Source organism: Salvelinus sp. IW2-2015, linkage group LG2, assembly GCF_002910315.2.
Source record: "Salvelinus sp. IW2-2015 linkage group LG2, ASM291031v2, whole genome shotgun sequence".
Taxonomy (NCBI): Eukaryota; Metazoa; Chordata; class Actinopteri; order Salmoniformes; family Salmonidae; genus Salvelinus; species Salvelinus sp. IW2-2015.
In genome coordinates, this window is record NC_036839.1 from 8,532,855 (window position 1) to 8,555,062 (window position 22,208).

Consider the following 22,208-nt stretch of genomic DNA (forward strand, 5'->3'; position numbering starts at 1 on the left):
CGAAACCACTATTACAAACAACAAAACAACAAATGATCGTGAAGCTAAATAACGCAAGTGCCCAGACAAGCAACAAACGTTAAACAAGACAACTACCCACAAAAGCCTACTGCCTAGGGCTACCTTAAATATGGCTCCCAATCAGAGACAAATGAATGACAGCTGTCTCTGATTGAGACCCAATCTAGGCAGCCATAGACATAACTAGACAACCTCACAATTATCTATCCCATACACAATACACACCCATAGACTAAACAAAACCACACAACATACAATGCCCACCCCAACTCACGCCCTGACCAACTAAACATAATCAAAATAACATAAAAATAGGTCAGGAACGTGACATACCCCCCCTCAAGGTGCGTACTCCGAACGCACCACCAAAAGTCTAGGGGAGGGTCTGGGTGGGCATCTGTCCACGTGGTGGCTCGGCTCTGGACGCTGCCCCCACACCACCCATAGTCACTCCCCGCTTCCGTATCCCCCCCCAATGACCACCCTCAACTAAACCCACCTAACTGAAGGGGCAGTATCGGAATAAGGGGCAGCACCGGGATAAGGGACAACACCGGGATGAGGGACGGCAGCTCCGGGCTGAGGGACGGCAGCTCCGGGCTGAGGGACGGCAGCTCCGGGCTGGGCTGGCGGATCCTGGCTGGCTGGCTCTGGCTGGTCATGGCTGGCTGACGGCTCTGGCTGGTCATGGCTGGCTGACGGCTCTGGCTGGTCATGGCTGGCTGACGGCTCTGGTGGTCATGGCTGGCTGACGGCTCTGGCTGGTCATGGCTGGCTGACGGCTCTGGCTGGTCATGGCTGGCTGACGTCTGGCTGGTCATGGCTGGCTGACGGCTCTGGCTGGTCATGGCTGGCTGACGGCTCTGGCTGGTCATGGCTGCTGACGGCTCTGGCTGGTCATGGCTGGCTGACGGCTCTGGCGGTCATGGCTCGCGGAAGGCTCGGCTGATCCGGTCTGGCGGAAGGCTCTGGCTGATCCGGTCTGGCGGAAGGCTCTGGCTGATCCGGTCTGGCGGAAGGCTCTGGCTGATCCGGTCTGGCGGAAGGCTCTGGCTGATCCGGTCTGGCGGAAAGGCTCTGGCTGATCCGGTCTGGCGGAAGGCTCTGGCTGATCCGGTCTGGCGGAAGGCTCTGGCTGATCCGGTCTGGCGGAAGGCTCTAGCGGCTCCTGTCTGGCGGACGGCTTCTAGCGGCTCCTGTCTGGCGGACGGCTCTGTAGGCTCATGGCAGACGGGCGGCTTTGCAGGCTCATGGCAGACGGGCGGCTTTGCAGCGCTCATGGCAGACGGACAGTTTCAGACGGCGTATGGCAGACGGGCAGTTCAGGCGCCGCTGGGCAGACGGGCAGTTCAGGCGCCGCTGGGCAGACGGGCAGTTCAGGCGGCCCGCTGGGCAGACGGCAGACTCTGGCCGGCTGAGACGGGCACTGTAGGCCTGGTGCGTGGTACCGGAACTGGAGGTACCGGGCTAAGGACACGCACCTTCAGGCTAGTGCGGGGAACAACAACAGGGCACACTGGACTCTCGTGGCGCACTCTAGGCCTGGTGCGTGGTACCGGAACTGGAGGTACCGGGCTGAGGGCCACGCACTCAGGGCGAGTGCGGGGAGAAGGAACAGTGCGTAAGGGCTCTGGAGACGCACAGGAGGCTTGGTGCGTGGTGCGGAACTGGAGGCACTGGCTGGAGACACGCACCATAGGGAGAGTGCGTGGAGGAGGAACAGGGCTCTGGAGATGCACTGGAAGCCTGGTGCGTGGTGTAGGCACTGGTGGTACTGAGCTGGGGTGGGAAGGTGGCGCCGGATATACCGGACCGTGAAGGAGGCACGTGCTCTTGAGCACCGAGCCCTCCCAACCTTACAGGTTGAATGGTCCCGGTAGCCTGCAGTGCGGCGAGGTGGAATAGCCCGCACTGGGCTATGCAGGCGAACGGGGACACCACCTGTAAGGCTGGTGCATGTACGCCGGCCGGAGGAGACGTACTGGAGACCAGATACGTTGGGCCGGCTTCATGGCACTCGGCTCGATGCCAACCTAGCCTCCCAGTGCGGCAAGGTGGAATAGCCCGCACTGGGCTAAGCACGCGTACTGGGGACACCGTGCGCTTTACCGCATAACACGGTGTCTGACAGTACGACGCTCTCTCACTCCACGGCAAGCCCGGGGAGTTGGCTCAGGTATCCAACCCGGCTTCGCCACACTCCCTTTAGCCCCCCCCCCCCAATAAATGTTTTGGGTGTTACTCACGGGCTTTTCAGGCTTCCGTGCAAGACGCGTCCCTCATAACTCGGTTCTTCACTCCGGTAGCCTCTGCTCTCCTCAGTGCCTCCAGCTGTTCCCATGGGAGGCGATCCCTTCCAGCCAGGATCTCCTCCCATGTGTAGCAACTTTACCGTCCAAAACATCCTCCCATGTCCATGAGTCTGTTTACTTTGCCGCTGTTGTTGGTTCCGCTCACGCTGCTTGATCCTGTGTGGTGGGTAGTTCTGTCACGATCGTGTGGAAGAGATTCGGACCAAAAACGCAGCATGAGGAAAATAAGCCATCTTCTTTTAATTAAACGAACGAAGATGAACATGAAACGAAACCACTATTACAAACAACAAAAACAACAAATGATCGTGAAGCTAAATAACGCAAGTGCCAGACAAGCAACAAACGTTAAACAAGACAACTACCCCACAAAAGCCTACTGCCTATGGCTACCTTAATAATGGCTCCCAATCAGAGACAAATGAATGACAGCTGTCCTGATTGAGACCCAATCTAGGCAGCCATAGACATAACTAGACAACCTCACAATTATCTATCCCATACACAATACACACCCATAGACTAAACAAAAACACACACAACATATAATGCCCACCCCAACTCACGCCCTGACCAACTAAACATAATCAAAATAAACATAAAAATAGGTCAGGAACGTGACAGTATGTTACAATCCTGATGTCTTCTCTGGAAAGCAACCCTTGCCCTAATTTTGTCTATCTTGTTATCTAGAGACTGGACATTAGCGAGTACATACTCGGAAGCGGTGGGGGGGTGCGCGCCTCCTAAGTCTGACCAGAGGACCGCTCCATCTACCTCTTCTTCCGGCAGCGTTGTTTTGGGTCAGCCTCTGGAATCAATTCAAATGCCCTGGCTGGTACGTAGAAAGGAGCCGCTTCGGGAAAGTCGTATTCCTGGTCGTAGTGATGGTAAGTTGACGTCGCTCTGATATCCAATAGTTCTTCCCGGCTGTATGTAATAACATTGAGATTTTCTGAGCTAACAATGTAAGAAATAATATAAAAAGAAATATTGCAAAAGTTTCCTAGGACTAGAAGCGAGGCAGCCCTCTCTGTCGGTGCCATCTTTACAGTAATGTTGGACGTTGTTTCTCTTTGCTTATTTGAGCTGTTCTTGCCATAATATGGACTTGGGTCTTTTACCAAATAGGGCTATCTTCTGTATCCACATCCCTACCTTGTCACAACACAACTGATTGGCTCAAACACATTTAAGAAGGAAAGAAATTCCACAAATTAACTTTTAACAATGCACACCTGTAATTGAAATGCTTCCTGGTGACTTCCTCATGAAGCTGGTTGATTCATGTTCATCTTCGTTCGTTTAATTAAAAGAAGATGGCTTATTTTCCTCATGCTGCGTTTTGGTCCGAATCTCTTCCACACGATCGTGACACATACTCTGTTTCATGGAAAATCTCTCGGAATATGCTGTCGGAGATAGTACAGCCACCTGGATTCTTTGTGCATCGCGCCGACAGGAATAAACATCTCTCCAGGAAGAAGAAGGGCGGGGGTGTATGTTTTATGATTAACGAATCATGGTGTAATTGTAACAACATACAGGAACTCAAGTCCTTTTGTTCACCTGACCTAGAATTCCTCACAATCAAATGCCGACTGTATTATCTCCAAAGGGAATTATCCTCGATTATTGTCACACTCGTGTATATCCCCCCTCAAGCCGATACCACGACGGCCCTCAAGGAACTTCACTGGACTTTACTTTATGCAAACTGGAAACCATATATCCTGAGGCTGCATTTATTATAGCTGGGAATTTTAACAAAGCAAATTTGAGAACAAGGCTACCTAAATTCTATCAGCATATTGACTGTAGATCTCGCACTGGAAAAACACTGGATCACTGCTACTCTAACTTCCACGATGCATACAAGACCCTCCCCCGCCCTCCTTTTGGCAAATCTGAACACGACACTATTTTGCTCCTCCCTTCCTACAGGCAGAAATTCAAACAGGATGTACCCGTGCTAAGGACTATTCAACGCTGGTCTGACCAATCGGAATCCACGCTTCGAGATTGTTTTGATCACGTYGACTAGGACATGTTCCAGGTAGCCTCAGAGAATAATGTCAACGTATACGCTGATTCGGTTAGTTTATAAGGAAGTGTATAGGAGATGTTGTACCTACTGTGACTATTAAAACCTACCCTAACCAGAAACCGTGTATAGATGGCAGCATTTACGCAAAACTGAAAGCGCGAATCACCGCATTTAACCATGGAAAGGTGACTGGGAATATGGATGAATACAAACAGTGTAGTTATTCCCTCCGCAAGGCAATCAAACAAGCGACATGTCAGTATAGAGACAAAGTGGAGTCGCAATTCAACGGCTCAGACACGAGACGTATGTGGCAGGGTCTACAGACAATCACGGACTACAAAAGGAAAACCAACCACACCACGGACACCGACGTCTTGCTTCCAGACAAACTAAACACCTTCTTTGCACACTTTGAGGATAATACAGTGCCACCGACGCTGCCCGCTAACAAAGACTGTGGGCTCTCTTTCTCCGTGGCCGAAGTGAGTAAGACATTTAAACGTGTTAGCGCTCGCAAGGCTGCCGGCCCAGATGGCATCCCMAGCCGCGTCCTCAGAGCATGCGCAGACCAGCTGGCTGGTGTGTTTACGGACATATTCAATCTCTCCCTATCCCAGTCTGCTGTCCCTACATGCTTCAAGATGGCCACCATTGTTCCTGTACCCAAGAAGGTAAAGGTAACTGAACTAAATGACTATCTCTCCGTAGCACTCACTTCTGTCATCATGAAGTGCTTTGAGAGACTATTCAAGGATCATATCACCTCCACCTTACCTGTCACCCTAGACACACTTAAATTTGTTTACCGCCCCAATAGGTCCACAGACGATGCAATTGCCATCACACTGCACACTGCCCTATCCCATCTTGACAAGAGGAATACCGATGTAAGAATGCTGTTCATTGACTATAGCGCAGCATTCAACGCCATAGTACCCTCCAAGCTCATCATTAAGCTTGAGGCCCTGGGTCTCAACCCCGCCCTGTGCAACTGGGTCCTGGACTTCCTGACGGGCTGCCCCCAGTTGGTGAAGGTAGGAAACAACATCTCCACTTCACTGAGCCTCCAACTCAATCATCAAGTTTGCAGACGACACAACAGTAGTAGGTTTGATTACCAACAACAACAAGACAGCCTACAGGGAAGCGGTGAGGGCACTCAGAGTGTGGTGTCAGGTAAACAACCTCTCACTCAACATCAACAAAACAAAATGAGATGATCGTGGACTTCAAGAAACAGCAGAGGGAGCACGCCCCTATCCACATCGACAGGACAACAGTGGAGAAGGTGGAAAGTTTGAAGTTCCCCGGTGTACACATCACTGACAAACTGAAATGGTCCACCCACAGAGACAGTGTGATGAAGAAGGCGCAACAGTGCCTCTTCATCCCCAGGAGGCTGAAGAAATTTGGCTTGTCACCTAAAACCCTCAAACTTTTACAGACACACAATTGAGAGTATCCTGTCGGGCTGTATCATCGCCTGGTATGGCAACTGCACCGTACACAACCACAAGGCTCTCCAGAGGGTGGTGCGGTCTGCACAACGCATCACCGGGGGCAAACTACCTGCCCTCCAGGACACCTACAGCACCCGATGTCACAGGAAGGCCAAAAAGGTCATCAAGGACAACAACCACCCGAGCCACTGTCTGTTCACCCCGTTACCATCCAGAAGGCGAGGTCAGTACAGGTGCATCAAAGCTGGGACCGAGATACTGAAAAATAGCTTCTATCTCAAGGCCATCAGACTGTTAAACAGCCATCACTTACACAGACAGGTTGCTGCCTACATACAGACTTGAAATAATTGGCCACTTTAATAAATGGATCCCTAGTCACTTTAATAATGCCACTTTAATAATGTTTACATATCTTGCATTACTCATCTCATGTGTATGCTGTATTTTGTACCATCTATTGCATCTTGCCTATGCCGCTCTGTCATTGCTCATCCATATGTATATAATCTTATTCCATTCTTTTACTTAGATTTGTGTGTATTAGGTAGTTGTTGTGGAATTTTTWGATTACATGTTAGATTTTGCTGCACTGTCGGAACTAGAAGCACAAGCATTTCGCTACACTCGCAATAGCATCTGCTAACCATGTACACTCCCGTTCAAAAGTTTGGTGTCACTTAGAAATGTCCTTGTTTTCCATGAAAACATACATGAAATGAGTTGCAAAATGAATAGGAAATATAGTCAAGATGTTGACAAGGTTGTGAATAATGATTTTTAATTGAAATAATAATTGTGTCCTTCAAACTTTGCTTTTGTTAAAGAATCCTCCATTTGCAGCAATTACAGCCCTGCAGACCTTTGGCATTCTAGTTGTCAATTTGTTGAGGTAATCTGAAGAGATTTCACCCCATGCTTCCTGAAGCACCTCCCACAAGTTGGATTGGCTTGATGGGAACTCTTAACATACCATATGGTCAAGCTGCTCCCACAACAGCTCAATAGGGTTGAGATCCGGTGACTGTGCTGGCCACTCCATTAAAGACAGAATACCAGCTGACTGCTTCTCCCTAAATAGTTCTTGCATAGTTTGGAGCTGTGCTTGGGTCATTGTACTGTTGTAGGAGGAAATTGGCACCAATTAATGCCGTCCACAGGGCGTTGAAAATGAGGCGATGGCTTTCCTTCTTCTAGATCCCTTTTACCCTGTACAAATCTCAACTTTACACCACCAAGCACCACCAGACAATTTACATTTACATTTAAGTCTTTAGCAGACGCTCTTATCCAGAGCGACTTACAAGTTGGTGCATTCACCTTATGATGTCCAGTGGAACAACCACTTTACAATAGTGCATCAACTCTAAGGGGGGGGGGGGGGGGGTTAGAAGGATTACTTTATCCTATCCTAGGTATTCCTTAAAGAGGTGGGGTTTCAGGTGTCTCCGGAAGGTGGTGATTGATTCCGCTGACCTGGCGTCGTGGGGAGTTTGTTCCACCATTGGTGCCAGAGCAGCGAACAGTTTTGACTGGGCTGAGCGGGAGCTGTACTTCCTCAGAGGTAGGGAGCGAGCAGGCCAGAGGTGGATGAACGCAGTGCCCTTGTTTGGGTTAGGGCCTGATCAGAGCCTGAAGGTACGGAGGTGCCGTTCCCCTCACAGCTCCGTAGGCAAGCACCATGGTCTTGTAGCGGATGCGAGCTTCAACTGGAAGCCAGTGGAGAGAGCGGAGGAGCGGGGTGACGTGAGAGAACTTGGAAGGTTGAACACCAGACGGGCTGCGGCGTTCTGGATGAGTTGTAGGGTTTAATCGCACAGGCAGGGAGCCCAGCCAACAGCGAGTTGCAGTAATCCAGACGGGAGATGACAAGTGCCTGGATTAGGACCTGCGCCGCTTCCTGTGTGAGGCAGGGTCGTACTCTGCGAATGTTGTAGAGCATGAACCTACAGGAACGGGTCACCGCCTTGATGTTGGTTGAGAACGACAGGGTGTTGTCAGGATCACGCCAAGGTTCTTAGCGCTCTGGGAGGAGGACACAATGGAGTTGTCAACCGTGATGGCGAGATCATGGAACGGGCAGTCCTTCCCCGGGAGGAAGAGCAGCTCCGTCTTGCCGAGGTTCAGCTTGAGGTGGTGATCCGTCATCCACACTGATATGTCTGCCAGACATGCAGAGATGCGATTCGCCACCTGGTTATCAGAAGGGGGAAAGGAGAAGATTAATTGTGTGTCGTCTGCATAGCAATGATAGGAGAGACCATGTGAGGATATGACAGAGCCAAGTGACTTGGTGTATAGCGAGAATAGGAGAGGGCCTAGAACAGAGCCCTGGGGGACACCAGTGGTGAGAGCACGTGGTGCGGAGACAGATTCTCGCCACGCCACCTGGTAGGAGCGACCTGTCAGGTAGGACGCAATCCAAGCGTGGGCCGCGCCGGAGATGCCCAACTCGGAGAGGGTGGAGAGGAGGATCTGATGGTTCACAGTATCAAAGGCAGCCGATAGGTCTAGAAGGATGAGAGCAGAGGAGAGAGAGTTAGCTTTAGCAGTGCGGAGCGCTCCGTGACACAGAGAAGAGCAGTCTCAGTTGAATGACTAGTCCTGAAACCTGACTGATTTGGATCAAGAAGGTCATTCTGAGAGAGATAGCAGGAGAGCTGGCAAGGACGGCACGTTCAAGAGTTTTGGAGAGAAAGAAAGAAGGGATACAACATGTCCTCGTCCTAGATTGTGTTGGACATTCACGTACGTGCTGTGATTCGCCAGCGTGAGAACCGGCAGTCTGTCCCTTAATGCAGGAAACGGGCCGCTCCGCTCAACTCTGGAATCGCTTCTCTCTAAAAACTGGAAGGTACGAGTAGCCAGCAGCCTCGGGAAGACTGAGCTATGGATGCGAGCTGTGACAAGCGTAGTAGAAGCTGACGACCAGATAGGCTCTCGCTGAGGAGTAATGGTCTGCGAGATAGAGAGTGTAGTAGGTGAGTCGCCCCCGTCAGAGCGTGTGGCGCCTAGTGATGATGGTTGGCGGACACCGGCGCGATGCCGTACATAGACAGCGAAGATCTTCTCACTCTGGAGGATGAAGAAGGGCGTCCTTTCGCGGAGAACGAAGAGGACGTGCGTTACCCATACATCGACCAAACTAGTGCCTGGGGTGAAATAGGGACCTAGTGTGAACGCACCGACACCACGACAGCTCTAAGCCTCCTCGTTGGGACTTAGACAATACACAGATATCCGGCGTGGCATTTGCTCGTCGAACTCCTCCTCTTTCTTTCCAATCCTCACTTGGCTGCTTGACTGGCAAATCTTCCGTCAGAGAGGGACGAGGGCGTCTCGTGCGGGGAAGGCGAGGATCTCAGTCACCGAGCCCCGAAGCATACACGTGCTACAAAGGGCCAAAAAGAGCCATTCTAGGCGTTAGAAGGTTGCGACGGTATAAGCCCTTCGGAAATCTTTACCGTAGTATTAGTAGTTGGTAGACTAAGTGGCTTTCTTCCAAGCTCAAGCAAAGTCCTACGCATCATTTACCACAGAAAATTACAGGAAGAGCTACACCCTCCCTCCAAGTTTAGACCGAACCGGAATCTAGCGCTGTGTAGAATCAAAATGTGTGATCCGCCCCCTGACCGGCTGTCCACAACAGTCAGGGCAAGACAACTTGTCTCCGCACAAGAACGTGTTCCCCTCCTAACTATTTTTCCCCGCTCGGATCTGCCCGGAGCCCTCGTTCTGTGAGCCTCGCAATGAGGGTAAAGTATCCCGCGTCGAGAGGCCCCCAGCGGAGAAGCCCACCTTGACGGGGCCGGCGCGCCATGGGACCCCGAAGCCCCGGCCTGGCGACCTCCCGCTGACCTGTCTCAAAGGGACCCATAAAAGGTCACCACAGGGATGTGCGCACACAATGGGAGGAGAAGGAGGGCGGCTGTGAAAGGAGGCCACCCAAGACAGAACATCCAGTGAAAAGATCTTCAGCGGTTGTCGGAGAAGATTCTGTCTCTCTCAACCTTGAGCTCCCCTAGGTGACTTCCTCCGGGAAGATCGGACCATGCATGGATAGGATGGGAGAAGAGAGCGAGAGTATGCGGGGGGCGAGGAGAAGCGAAGGTTGGGACGGGCGCGATACCATCCGAGGGCAGTGTGGAAGTGTTGATGAGGGCGAGAGGGAAAAGGATACAAGGTAGTGGTCGGAGACTTGGAGGGGTTGCAATGAGATTAGTGAAGAAAGCATCTAGTAAAGATGAGGTCAAGCATATTGCCTGCCCTGTGAGTAGGGAAGGTGAGAGAGTGAGGTCAAAAGAGGAGAGGAGTGGAAAGAAGAGGCAGAGAGGAATGAGTCAAAGGAGACGTGGGGGTTAAAGTCACCCAGAACTGTGAGAGGTGAGCCATCCTCAGGAAAGGAGCTTATCAAGGCGTCAAAGCTCATTGATGAACTCTCCAAGGGAACCTGGGGGCGATAAATGATAAGGATGTTAAGCTTGAAAGGGCTGGTAACTGTGACAGCATGGAATTCAAAGGAGGCGATAGACAGATGGGTCAGGGGAGAGAAAGAGAGAATGTCCACTTGGGAGAGATGAGGATCCCAGTGCCACCACCCCGCTGACCAGAAAGCTCTTCGGGGTGTGCGAGAACACGTGGGCAGACGAGGAAGAGAGCAGTAGGAGTAGCAGTGTTATCTGTTGGTAATCCATGTTTCCGTCAGTGCCAAGAAGTCGAGGGACTGGAGGGAAGCATAGGCTGAGATGAACTCTGCCTTGTTGGCCGCAGATCGGCAGTTCCAGAGGCTGCCGGAGACCTGGAACTCCACGTGGGTCGTGCGCGCTGGACCACCAGGCAGCGGCCACGCGGTGTGAAGCGTTTGTATGGTCTGTGCAGAGAGGAGAGAAGAGGGATAGACAGACACATAGTTGACAGGCTACAGAAGAGGCTACGCTAATGCAAAGGAGATTGAATGACAAGTGGACTACACGTCTCGAATGTTCAGAAAGTTAAACTTACGTTGCAAGAAATCTTATTGACTAAAAATGATTACAGTGCTGCTGAAGTAGGCTAGCTAGCAGTGGCTGCATTGTTGACTTAGTTTGAAAGTGTAGCTGGCTAGGTAGCCTCGGTAACTGGCTAGGTAACCTCGACAAATTACTCAAAACTACACAATTATCTTGACAGCAAAGACAACTATGTAGCTAAGCTAACACTACACTAACCAAGTCGTTCCGTTGTAATGTAATAGTCTCTACAGTGCTGCTATTCGGTAGACGGTAGACGTTGGCTAGCTGGCTAGCTGCTGGCTAGCTAGCAGTGTTTCCTACGTTAAGAGGGACGACAAATAGCTGGCTAGCTAACCTCGGTAAATTACGATAATTACTGTAATCTACACAATTATCTTGGATACGAAGACAGCAAAGAACAACTATGTAGCTAGCTAAAACACTACGCTAATCAAGTCGTTCCGTTGAATGTAATAGTTTCTACAGTGCTGCTATTCGGTAGACGTGGCTAGCTGTTGGCTAGCTAGCAGTGTTTCCTACGTTAAGAAGGACGACAAATAGCTGGCTAGCTAACCTCGGTAAATTAAGATAATCACTCTAAACTACACAATTATCTTGGATACGAAGACAGCAAAGACAACTATGTAGCTAGCTAACACTACACTAATCAAGTCGTTCCGTTGAGTGTAATAGTTTCTACAGTGCTGCTATTCGGTAGACGGTGGACTTTGGCTAGCTGGCTAGCTGCTGGCCAGATAGCAGTGTTGACTACGTTAGGACGACGAATTACGATAATTACGCAATTATCTTTGATACAAGACGGCTATGTAGCTAGCTAAGAAGAAATTGCTAAGATCAGACAAATCAAASCGTTGTACTATAATGAAATGTAATGAAAAGTTATACTACCTGCGGTGCGAAGTGCGAAATGCGACCGCTCGCTCCAACCCGGAAGTAGTTGCCTACACCATGCTTGACAGATGGCGCCAAGCCCTCCTCCAGCATCTTTCATTTTTTCTGTGTCTCACGAATGTTCTTCTTTGTGATCCGAACACCTCAAACTTAGATTTGTCTGTCCATAACACTTTTTTCCAATCTTCCTCTGTCCAGTGTCTGTGTTCTTTTGCGCATCTTAATCTTTTCTTTTTTCTTTGCAACTCTGCCTAGAAGGCCAGCACCTCTTCACTGTTGACGTTGAGACTGGTGTTTTGCGGGTACTATTTAATGAAGCTGCAAGTTGAGGACTTGTGAGGCATCTGTTTCTRKAACTAGACACTCTAATGTACTTGTCTTCRTGCTCAGTTGTGCACTGGGGCCTCCCACTCCTCTTTCTATTCTGGTTAGWGCCCGTTTGTGCTGTTCTGTGAAGGGAGTAYTGTGCAAACCTGTAGTCAAGCCAAATGGTGGCTACTTAAAATAATCTAAAATATATTTTGATTTGTTTTACACTTTTTTAGTTACTACATGATTCCATGTGTTATTTCATAGTTTTGATGTCTTCACTATTGTTATACTCAAACCTTTGAATGAGTAGGTGTGTCCAYAATTTTGAATGGTACTGTATATATTTRCATATTGAAGCCATGCAATTACTTAGAACAGTGTGGACTGCAAACAGGTTCAAGTTCATGTATTTAGCAAAGATGGGATAGGTCTACATTTTGTCATTTCGTTTCTGCAAGCTATTTAACAAACTATAACGGACTAACATTGGAATTGGAGTTGATTCCAAGGCAATACATAAAAGACCGTAAATACACAACTTGAACCAAACACATATTTAGCCACGGAGCATGTTCTGATTGGCCAGMGAGGGGTCAAGCCTCGACACACACACTTATTTATTCATCAAAACCCAACCATTTCGCACCACCACAATCATTATTATTGGTTGTGAAAATAGCAAAATATTCACCCTGAACCTATAGCGCTACCGCATTTCTATGTGACCTATCTGTGTTTGGAGTTCAAAAAAGTTCACCCAAAATAAGCTAACAGTGTTATTAAAAATGTTATTGAAACATTCAATTAAAGTTTTAAGGCAGCCTCAAAATAACCTAGAATTTTAGTTCTCAAAGCGTTAATAAAACCTCCCAGGAAAACGTTCAAGGATTCAGAGTAAATGTTCTCAGAACCTCCCTGCAACGTAACAATAAACATTCCCAGAACAGACAACATTTTTACATCCGTTCTCAGAACATTTTAAAAACATTAAGTTTTACAGGTCAGTTAACGTATGACTTCATTCCCAGAATCAATGGGAAACCAAAACTGCTAGCTTGTTTAAAAACAGATTTACACTACAACATTGACCTCAGTACAAAATGGTTTAAGTGAAGAGGCTCTCACCTATCTGACAGCCTACGTTCCACAGCTCCTGTGGGTTGTAGTTGGAGGAGTCGGTCCTCATGCCGCTTGGGTAGACCCTGCTCAGCTGTCTGCTGTTGTGGCGCACAAACTCTGCCCCTGAGAAATACACAGCCATACAGTAATGCTTTTTTCTATCCCGTAACCCAGGGGACCTACAACAGTGAATGGTTGTAAATTCCTAACCAATGATCCTTGGCAATATCGATACATTGTTTGCTATGTAGGTATTGCTAAAATAGTTCCGGGCGCACCTGTTTCCTTTGCAAGTTTCCTGGCCTTGGACTCAGAGAAGGAGGACATCTCGTAGCACTTGGAGTGCAGGCGAGAGTACTCAAAGCTGTGGAAATGAACACTCTTGCAATACACCACCAGATCCGAGAGTTCCCTGGAGAACTTGGATTTCTGAAGAGACAGGACGTTACATGTAAGTGAACAGATATCACCTGCTTTGTGGCTATTAATTAAACCACGGCATATCATGATTAGCTGGCAGGTCAAGGCACAGTGTTTATTGCTTGCTTAGTGTGTGATATTGTTTGCAAATGGCAGAATGTATTGTCAGTAATAATATAGTAATGTATAAGTGTAATAGTTGGTGCAGATGACGGCAAGAGGTTGCCAGTCGTTCACCTCCAACCATCCATCCATCCTTCCGTCCATCRTAACAGATCCATCCATCCATCTGTCCATCATCCGTCCGTTCATCCTTCCAGATACATCCGCCCAGCCACATACCTTATCATTGAGATGAAGGTCCTCTGCAGACAGGTTTTCTGCAGACGGGCTCTTAGGGTCAGCCTCTTCTTCGTCGCTGACCTCATCAGTGACCTCATCGGTCAGCATTTCACTTTCTTCTAGGCCGCCAATCTTCTTCGCTTTCAGCAGGACCTTTCCCTTCAGATCCTTATATGAGTATGCACGAATCCAAGGACACATGCGGGTGCGGGGGCACACACACACACACACACAAACATACACGCACATACATACACACATGTGTATAGATGACAATGTATAATAACTGATGCCAATGAATAGATGATGTAATGTATTATACGTAGATGACGCAAAAGGAAATACTGTGCCATGTTTGAATATAATTGTATTTTGTATACAGAAAAAAGCCTGTAATTAGCACCAATGACTGTAATTTCCTCCATATTAAAGGGATAGTTTGAGATTTTGGCAATGAAGCCATTTATCTACTTCAGCATCAGCTAGCATGCTAACTGTTCCTATAGTCTTCCAATCATTMCGCTAACGCTAGTTAGCATTGGCTTGTGAAAGTACATCTAACTTCCTTTATGCTGGACGCAGAGACATAAAAATGGTATCCACAATGGTACTCTTTTGCAGCTAGAGATAATAAAATATGTATCCTTCACCACAAAATCCCCAACAAATTACTCCCCCCTCCAAAAAAATTATTTGCGGAGCCACTGCAGTACCACCCTGGACCCTGAGCGGTGAATTGAAGGGGTCCAGTGTTGGTCTTACCTGAGGAGAGGGCAGCTCTTGGGGAACCAGTGTGTCGAGGGGGGCCCTGAGCAGTGTGTCCCCCAGGATGGTGTCCAGGAGCTGGGCCATGACCCTCTGCTGCTCCATGCTGCAGTGGTTCTCCAGGGACAGGATGACAGGAAACTCAGACACCTGGGACACAGGGAGAGGGGACGGACGGAATGCCTAAAAAAATGTGTTGAACTTTGACAGTCATTTTTTTACAGTAGTTCTTCTGAGAAGAGGTGAAGGCTGAAGACAGGATGTTTTATGATGCTGAATACTTGGTTGAAGCAAAAACCAATACAGAAGACAAATGACCAGAACCACTAAGAGACTGGATTGGACTTAGAGTTGGGGATAGAGCTGCCGTGGTCATGAAGGCTACAGTTAATTCAGGTATTGAAGTGCCCACCTTGAAGGCGTACTCCGCCAGTGTGGTGATGACGTCTCTGAAAAGTATCTTGGACGTGAAGGTGTGGCCGTGATAAACAACCGGCTCTCCATTTGGCCCATCCCAACAGTCCACCTCGACGCAACGACAGCCACGCTTCAGAGCCCTGCACACAGACATACTGAGTTAAACAGCGGTGTATATCAAAAGCTGTTTGAATACTGCCTTACTGCCATGTAAGCTATAATGGGTTGCAATGCTGAGTGTTTTGTTCCTCACTGGATGTAGGCCTCCTGGCTGCTCTGTCCTCGGAGCTGGTCATCCATCAGGTAGGTGTTGTGGGAGGAGCAGATGAAGTAGTGGCTGAGGGGCTGGCTCATGTCCTGGTGCAGGGCCAGCAGCTGGGGATCCAAGATCGCACTCTCTTGAGAGACCAGGTACATTTGGAAGCCGTCTATAGACATGGCCCCGTGTTTCTTGGCTGTGAGAAGACATGGGAAGTTCTGTCTTATATAAGTCAACCCAATTAGAAAATGCTCAGTAACTACATCTCTCTGTTGATTGTGGTTGACAATGGCAGTTGATTACAATTGACTATGGTCAGTATAATTGTGGTCAATCATGGTTACTTGTTGAAAAATCTATATATATGGACATACAATATACAATACTTAATATAAGGACAAATATATATATATATATATATATATATATATATATATATATATATATATCTTATTGGAACTGTAATGGAAATATTAATGTTTGTGCTTTTCTTATAACTCATTTCTGTGTTCTATTCATGTGCTGTTCTATAAATCAATTTCTGTGTTCATGCAAGTGGCTGACTGTACAAATCCTCACTTATCAGTAGCTGCAATTTGGCAGTATGACTAGACCTTGTTTTGAGAACAAACAAAAGATATCTCAGTTTAAAGGTTTCAGCTTGGAGAGAAAGAAGCCTCGTAAGGTGTTGGTCTGTCCCATGTTATGAAACAGTATTGGTCAGTCACATGAATAAAACCAAACGGTAATGATGAATTAATTATGCTAAATCATGCAAATATAACTTGTCTGTGTATAGCCGTATATAAGACAATTGCTGGGACTGCCCAGGCAGAACTCTTGATTGACATGTGTACTATGGTGCATTTAGTTGGTTGGAACCTCTCCAGCGCGCTGACAATAAACAATGATTAATTTAAGATTGACTTTGAGTGTCCCTGTGTAAGAATTTCCATGACAGAATCCCCCCAACAAACTACAAAGTAAAAAAAATAAAAGGGCACTAAAAAACATACAACATATTTTTTATGAAACATGGCGACTTGTTGACCGGCCATTGTGGGCTCTTGTGGTTCACTCAGGTAGACTAGGTAATGATCATTGTGGTTGTCATTCATTATGATTGACATTGTCTTAATGAGGCTATTATTGGTCTCAATCATATAGTTGATTGTGGTTGACCACAGTTGCACAGTGGTCCTTACCGTTCTCTGAGGGTTCATAGCGGTCAATCAGCTCTTGGGCGTGCACCAGACTCCTCTCCCCCTCCTGCTGCTCCTGCTTCAGGAAGTCCTCCAGCTCAGCGAGGGTTAATATCTGTCCGTCCCGAGAATAGTCCTGGAACACCCGCCACACGTCCTCCCTCTCCGTCAGCATCTTATAGAATTGGACAAACTCCTCGTTCTCCAGACAACCTGACTCTGACTTATCAGCCATCTGGGGYTAAAAGCAAAGAGCAGAATACTTGTCTACTTCAGAGAAAAGGTGTTCCCATTACATTTTATTTTCAATTAGAGTTCTACCACTTTATGACGGTAGACCACTGACAGTGTAGTCGCTTACGATGACATCATAGAAAAGCAACCAATGTTGGGAACAATTCCACCACTTACATCATCCACATTTAACTACTGCTCACAATACTTTAAAGTTGATTACATGTCAAAATCCATGGATTTGCATGTGAGTATATGTGCATATGCCTAAATTCCAAATGAATGGGAAAGATAAGCACCATCCCATTCGTTTGGGATTGAGAGACAAATAGCTGGATCTCTACAAGAGTTAGCATGGAAGATGGACTCAATTCAAAAGTGAACAGTAGATGATGACGGTAACCTCACCGTGAAAAGGCGAAGAGCGTACTCTTCATTCATGCCCACGTTCATCATCTTCAGCAGTGTGCGCACCTCCTTGAAGTTCATCCGTCCATCTTTGTTTTTATCCGCCTTTTGAAACCAGTCCCAGATCCACCTGAGAAAAGGAAGGCGCTGGCTAAGGGCAACAATTAGTAAGAGATAAGATAGAATGGAGCAACGTTATAGACCCTCATTGGTTTGTATGGTTAATCAATCCGTATATTGTATTTAATGCTGAGCTTGGAACAAGGATACTGGTCGAGCCTCTCCTTGTCATTCATGCTCTCAGTGTTCTGGATCAGTTTGCGGATGCCCCGGATCCAGACCTGCGCTTCGGACGGCGACTCCGCCACCAGGTCCAAGTTGCTGCGGCGACCACGGAACACCAGGGTGAAACAGAGGTCAGCGGGGAACTCATCAGCGATACTCAGCAGGATCTCCGACTGGTGACCCTCGCGKACCACATCCACGTCAGCCACAGAGACTAAGAAAGAACATTAGGCATCATGTGAAGACATACTCAGGCTTTTTCTATGCTAAAGTGATTTCTCAATAGATGATTGTATGCCTCATCCTTTTATCAAGAGAGACATACTATGGCCGTTAATTCAACTTTTTATCTGCAGTCTGGTCAATTCTTATGCTGTCTCCTCCCTGTTTCCTCCACCCACCCACACCCACACACGTGCAGTACTCACAGGTGGAGTGGCCTGTCCCTGCCCACCTGGACTTATACCAGATGGTCTGGCCATCCTCCTGCAGGCGGAAGTGCCGCTGCTTCTTCCAAGAGCGAGACTTGACCTTCCTCAACATTGCCCCCGCCTTCATCACCTGGAGGTCCTCGTCACCATGGGCAACTGTGCAGGATCAGGGGTTAGTGGTCAAGGTTGGGGTCAAAGGTCATCTTGACCATCCTTACAAATATTGTCTTAATCAATTTAGACCTCGTGTTGTTTCTCTATTCTGGTTAATGGAGTACAGTATCTGTACTCCAAAGTTAATTTTTAAGATTTTGATCAGAGGAAATTCTCTTAAAGATCCACACGTTTTTTGTTTTTTTTGCCTAAATGACTTACCCAAATCCTGCCTGTAGCTCAGGACTTGAAGCAAGGATATGCATATTCTTGATATCATTTTAAAGGAAACACTTTGAAGTTTGTGGAAATGTTAAATCAATGTCGGAGATTATAACACATTAGATCTGGTAAAAGATAATATATTTTTATTATTATTATTTATAATAAAAATATTTATTAATTATTTAAAATATTTTTTCTACAATCATCTTTGAAATGCAAGATAAAGGCCATAATGTATTATGCCAACTCAGGCACAATTTWGATTTTGGCCACTAGATGGCAGCAGTGTATGTGCAAAGTTTTAGACTGATCCAATGAACCATTGTATTTCTGTTCAATTTTTTTTWATCAAGACTGCCCAAATGTGCCTAATTGGTTTATTAATACATTTGAAAGTTCATAACTGTGCACTCTCCTCAAACAATTGCATGGTATTCTTTCACTGTAATAGCTACTGTAAATTGGACAGTGCAGTTAGATTAACAATAATTTAAGCTTTCTGCCAATAACAGATATGTCTATGTCCTGGGAAATGTTCTTGTTACTTACAACCTCATGCTAATCACATTAGCCTACATTAGCTCAACCYTCCCGAGGGGGACCCACCGATCCTGTAGAGGTTTTAAATTGTATTATTGCATTATTGATGCAACCTCATGCAACCTTTTAGTATCTGTCAACTTACACAAGCTTTGGGGAGATTCCATTGCTAGCCTTGACACATGCCCGTGGGAATTTCCTGCAAAAAAGAAGACAAAAAGAATTGCTGTGATACATATTATGCTGTAATAGTGACACAAGTAAAATTATTCCCTCCCTACTTCCTGATCAGTGTGGACATCCATGGCTGAATAATCGATCTAACTGTGTCATCAACATTTTAGCTGGGTTGCATGCAGAGCTCGGAAATCCAATCAGACTTATGCTTTCTCTTTCTTTCTACTGATTGACTAAGAGGGAGAGGTGTAGAAGATTGACAACCCAAAGCTTGGCAGTTCTTACAGTCGGTGTGCTGCATGGATTCAATTAAGTCTCCCTGGACTGTAGTTTCCACTGCAGAATTCTCAAGCAGTGTAGGGGTGAATGCAGTTTAACCAGGACAATACAGAGAATGAACCAGGTATCTCATTCATGAATCAAAAAAATCGCACCAAAAGTAACAGCTAACTCTCCAATTCATATGCGAATTCTCAAGTCATATGCCATAACTGAATTGACKCCAACCCTATTCTCTATGTCCCTGTGTTAGAATGACAACTACTTTTGGTGCTGCTATCAAATACAAGTGTATTAGCCTTTGGAAGAAAATATATTTAGCTCCAATCAGCTGTCTAGTCCCCTAGGGAAGAGGTGCTCAACTCCTCACAGAGAGGAAACTCACAAGAACTTATTGTATTGTACACTCCAAACAGTCAAATGTTCCATAAAGGGAGAGTTCAAATGGCTTCTCTTCCTTCTTTTTTGGGCTGTAGAATGTCTCCCTTTCCTCACATTGTCATTTTACAACCTTTGTAGAACAATGGCWAATTTTGATAGTATATTTTCTCTCTTTTTTTACAGTTTACAGCAAGGTAAATTGTTCCGTAGTTCTAAATGCCACAGAGGCTTTTCCTCCCAGCCCCACTGTTAGTTTGTGAGCGAAATATCCACTCCTTCTTCAGCAATACAAGTGTAACTAAAGCATTGTCCCTGAAGTACTGCAAAGAAACTATCCGTTGAATATTTTTTAACAACACCAGTGATGTTTTTGATATGTGGTGTTTGTGAAAAGATGTGAAAGAATAGGAAGAGCTCTCACAAAGCAGTCATTTTCATGGACCCCTCCTATAACTACAGTATATTCTACACATACAGTACACGCTCACGTGTACACACATAGTCATACGATTCTAACCAATGAATAAACCTCTATGTTATGTTATTTGGTGGGCCGTTGCTAGTGTTTTGGAAAGAGAACTCTCTCAGGGTATATGACTAATACCCAGCCACGTGCCTGAGGGTGTCCACCTGACCGCAAACACAGGGAGAGAATCCTGACTCACTGGCAAGTTGGCGTCATACTTTAAATGGGCTACTCACACTAAAAACTACTCAGAGTATTAAAGAAATACTGTTTATCAAGTGAAGTGGCAGCCTCATCATATGCCCATATGTCTTCACTCTACATTTAATTACAAGCACCCCTTATTATAACCATCTGTGATATATGACCGTCATTGTAAATTAGGCCGTCATTGTAAATAAGAATTTGTTCTTAACTGACTTGCCTAGTTAAATAAAAAAAAATCCAAAATAATATATATATATATATATCCACAGGAATGTTCAATTTCCCCTTTCATGAAAGCTCTGTACTCAAACCTCAATGGGCTGTTGCTACACTTCAGGATGAGCTGTGTGAAGAATCCTGTAAACACATTCAGGTCCACCAGTCTTTTAGCACACATGTAAAATGTGCTTGTGCCATGTAGGGAGGCTGGCTGAAGGACAACAAAGTAGAACCAGATGCTGTAATATGAGACAGAATCAAAACAGCAACCAGGGGGTAAGATTATAATCAAACCAACAACCGCAACACTGAACCACAACCTGCGCTGAACACATAATGTAGTGTAGGCTATGCCTTTTACTATCAAGATAAGGACAAATATAATGAGTCAAAGGAGAAGAAATGACACTTACCAAATTGTAGACCTCTCCCTCGGGTCTTTGCCCTGGCTCCGCTGGGGCTGCCACTGCTGTGAAGAGCTCCAGAATAGATTGGGATGTTTGGTGAGAGCCAGTCCAGGAAAGGGCTCCAGACCAGAATTAGGAAGTGTCAAAGATAGCTGGCCACCCAAAAGAGATAGGGGTCTGGTGGGGGTAGCAGGCCCAGTAGAAAGCTCCAGAACTATGGACGCTTAGGGAGTGTCCCGAGACCACTAGCCAAGCACTGGGCTCAGGAGATGGGGAGTGTTCAGAGGAAAGCTGGCTCAGTGTATATGTCCTCTATGCTCTACTTTGCCTGCTTCATCTGGGAAAACCTCTCCCTAGTCAACACTGCCGCCTTCTGGTACACTCCTCCCCCCTCGACCTACCCCCCTCTCCTTCATTCCCTGCCACTCCCTCTCTTTTCCTATTTTCCTACACCCTAGCATCTGATGAGGGCTGTTCAAATTTTCCAAGGCTGCTTTTTTTAAAATCCTTTGCTGTTTTCCTGTAGGCTGCCACAGTATGCTGCTGCTCACTTTAAATGTCTTGCTCTCTCCGTCTCCATACACACACTCTCTCTCTACCTTATCCATGAGCCGACTGCAGATTCGATTCACRCCTCTCCATTGTTTTAAGGACAGCAATCCAGACAGTACTCGTGTTACCTCAGCACAGACAGATTACAGATAACTCAGTCTAGGAGAGGTTGTCTGTGCAAGATCAAAACGCATGTAGAGAGTGGCATACAGTAGTCCAGTTCTCACATACCCAGACAATCCTTTCCATACCTACTGTATTTATCCCATCAATGAGTTAACGTCTATTGCACATGCAGCCATGGTTTGCTGCGTTTATTGTCTATTATAAACTGGGTGGTTTGAGCTCTGAATGCTGATTGGTTGACAGCCGTGGTATATCAGACCGTATACCACCGGTATGACAAAACATTTATTTTTACTGCTCTAATTACATTGGTCACCAGTTTATAATCGCAATTAAGGCACCTCGGGGGTTTGTGGTATATGGCCAATATACCACAGCTAAGGGCTGTGTCCAGGCACTCCGCAATGCGTCGAGCATAAGAACAGCCCTTAGCCGTGCTCTATTGGCCATATAACCCCCCCCCCCCCCCCCCCCCATGCCTTATTGCTTAAATATATTATTTTACACTATATTGGTATCTACTTTATGTAAGCGTC

The 22,208-nt window shown here is 46.8% G+C and overlaps 1 protein-coding gene across 1 annotated transcript in view; it reads right to left on the bottom strand.

The window, feature by feature from the left end:
• The window catches only part of LOC111973823 (1-phosphatidylinositol 4,5-bisphosphate phosphodiesterase delta-4-like), a 27,196-nt gene extending 5,859 nt beyond the window's left edge, over positions 1-21,337 (bottom strand). The window contains exons 1-12 of the mRNA XM_024001244.2: positions 21,001-21,337; positions 19,004-19,057; positions 17,938-18,096; positions 17,495-17,723; positions 17,225-17,354; positions 16,586-16,817; positions 15,375-15,576; positions 15,117-15,261; positions 14,702-14,854; positions 13,940-14,107; positions 13,456-13,606; positions 13,184-13,300 (exon numbers count right to left, since the gene is read on the bottom strand). Of these exons, the coding sequence (XP_023857012.1) occupies positions 13,184-13,300; positions 13,456-13,606; positions 13,940-14,107; positions 14,702-14,854; positions 15,117-15,261; positions 15,375-15,576; positions 16,586-16,817; positions 17,225-17,354; positions 17,495-17,723; positions 17,938-18,096; positions 19,004-19,025 (1,708 nt within the window). The 5' untranslated portion in view covers positions 19,026-19,057; positions 21,001-21,337. The remainder of the gene's footprint in view (positions 1-13,183; positions 13,301-13,455; positions 13,607-13,939; positions 14,108-14,701; positions 14,855-15,116; positions 15,262-15,374; positions 15,577-16,585; positions 16,818-17,224; positions 17,355-17,494; positions 17,724-17,937; positions 18,097-19,003; positions 19,058-21,000) is intronic.
• Between the last annotated feature and the right edge of the window lie 871 nt (positions 21,338-22,208).